This window comes from Aspergillus brasiliensis (assembly GCF_001889945.1).
Source record: "Aspergillus brasiliensis CBS 101740 unplaced genomic scaffold ASPBRscaffold_48, whole genome shotgun sequence".
Classification (NCBI taxonomy): Eukaryota; Fungi; Ascomycota; class Eurotiomycetes; order Eurotiales; family Aspergillaceae; genus Aspergillus; species Aspergillus brasiliensis.
In genome coordinates, this window is record NW_027137489.1 from 1,294 (window position 1) to 3,409 (window position 2,116).

Sequence of the window (2,116 nt, forward strand, 5' to 3'; positions counted from 1 at the left end):
TCTAGACATCGTTTTTTTATTCTACAAAATTACTTATTTTACATTTTACCTGCTTTGATCTTGTGACGGATCTACGGATGTCTGGAAATTGGGCCTTCCTATTTCGAAAGCTCACCCAAATATCTATGCAGATGCAAACCCAGGTCGTGGCGTACTGAATGTTTTTGGTGCTTTCGGCTTCCTAGCAAAGGCTCTTAGCCAAGCATGTTTCGTTAGGAAAATGCTCTAGGAAGGTAGGCCTTTCTGATGAGGTCAGAGCCCACTTGAAGGATCACTACAAGAACAAGAAAGGGCTTATATGATTGGTGTGAAAGTTTTGTTACCTGGTAGGCGAGTCAAGTCTATACGTCGGTTACCAGGCTAACCATACCAATTTAGGTAACGAGGATCCTGTAAATGGACCATGATGCAAGAAACTGTGACTGGTTACTTCCTGGCCGTGATCAGAAATATTATGGGCAGTGAATTGGACGGCCGTAGCTTTAGTCGGCAAAATGGTAAAATACAGCAAGGGAGGGACAGAGGGAGGGGAGATAATACGCCAAGTAGAATAACCTGTCTTCCAGTGTCATGATTGAAGGATTCCTATAGGCTGTTGGGCTTATAGCTATTGTGGGGCTATTCTTCGAATATGGATGTGTTTCATTTCTCGTATATATTACGTACCAGCCATATGTACGGAGTAGATACCATCAGGTACTGGCATATCGTTGCTGGTCCGCAACGAGCAGCAAGCAGCATAAGTGGGGCTGTCCTGGACTTTACATAGGTGGAGGAGGTCATAATACTAAAGGACTACCGCCCTCAAGGCCTGGGTTTCTTCTATATGCTCCGATCCAGTCCTTGCCCAAGCCTTTATTCTTTCATCTTCAATGGGCCAATTAGACCCATCAGGAACGCATGAGCCTGAGGCTCATTTGGAAATGTAAGAAGTGTCCCACATAAAATTACATGATCTTCTAATAGCAGGTCTTCTAGCTATAGCGAACCTGTAGGGGATGACTATAAAGCACGGGAAACACGATATGGTCAGGAATATCCTCAGAAACATGGCGACCGACACCCCTGGCCAATCGATGAAGTATATACTTTTCTACTTTGGCTTCCCTCTCATATCATAGAACATTACTGATTATAACAGTATGAAGGGTCGCGACAATGTAAGTCTACCTTACTCTTATTCTTGATACTGATCTGATTGTGGAAAGGCGAACAAGCCTCTCTATTTCAAGATCTAGAGCAGTGTAGACAACACTCTTCGATCATACCACGAACGGGTTATGTGCTTGATCTGAGAACTGGCTTTGGTCTGTGGGCAATGTCCTTTGGTATGGCTCTCATCTCTGCCACCGAAGCCTTACAACTAATTCCGGTCATAGCTGACAAGAACCCTGGCTGCCAGGTAAATCATGATTGATCCCATGTCAATAATGACCAAGCTGATTGGAAAAGGTTGTTGGCGTTGATTTTGTGTATATGCAGCCTTCGGAGTATGTTTGTGGCAATAATGATCTAGTCTTGGACTAACTTATTCATAGGGTACCCTTGAACTGTGATTTTTACATTATCGATCTTACACAACCTGATTGGTGGGAAACATACGTGGACGTTAGCCTCGTGCATATCAATGACCTCGGCGGTGACATCTCATTGCTGAAATGTCTATTGGCTGGAGCATTCAGGTACGTATAAGAGGCTATGTTTACATACCCAGCTAACCAAACTTCATTACAGATGCTGTATGCCATGTGGAGTGGTAGAGCTCCACGGAATCACACTCGATCTTTACAACCAAAAAAGCCCGGCGTATAGTTTCTACAAAGATCTACAGACGGCCTACTATAGAGATGAAAGACAGCTCAATTTACCTAAACGGTATGAACATGAACTATCAAACCATGGCTTTTTCAATGTGGCATCGTATCAGTACAGGATCCCTTTAAAGTCAGAATACTCCACCACTTTACAAAAGAGGTTTCTTAAAACCTGGTTCGAAGGTCTAGAGGCACTCGCCCTTGATTTGATGGCGAAACATCTGGGATGGACACACGAAAAAATATTACTTAAATGCGCGTTGGCCCGTGAGGAGCTTCAGAATGGAACTGATGGATTCCTA

General features: G+C 43.7%; 1 protein-coding gene across 1 annotated transcript in view; it reads left to right on the plus strand.

Annotated features, from left to right (window-relative positions):
• Positions 1 to 1,025: 1,025 nt before the first annotated feature.
• The window catches only part of ASPBRDRAFT_139848 (uncharacterized protein), a gene marked incomplete at both ends in the record, with an annotated part of 2,292 nt that continues 1,201 nt past the window's right edge, over positions 1,026 to 2,116 (plus strand). Inside the window, 7 exons of the mRNA XM_067619134.1 lie at positions 1,026 to 1,081; positions 1,142 to 1,164; positions 1,218 to 1,328; positions 1,380 to 1,402; positions 1,453 to 1,490; positions 1,539 to 1,682; positions 1,735 to 1,875. Of these exons, the coding sequence (XP_067472771.1) occupies positions 1,026 to 1,081; positions 1,142 to 1,164; positions 1,218 to 1,328; positions 1,380 to 1,402; positions 1,453 to 1,490; positions 1,539 to 1,682; positions 1,735 to 1,875 (536 nt within the window). The remainder of the gene's footprint in view (positions 1,082 to 1,141; positions 1,165 to 1,217; positions 1,329 to 1,379; positions 1,403 to 1,452; positions 1,491 to 1,538; positions 1,683 to 1,734; positions 1,876 to 2,116) is intronic.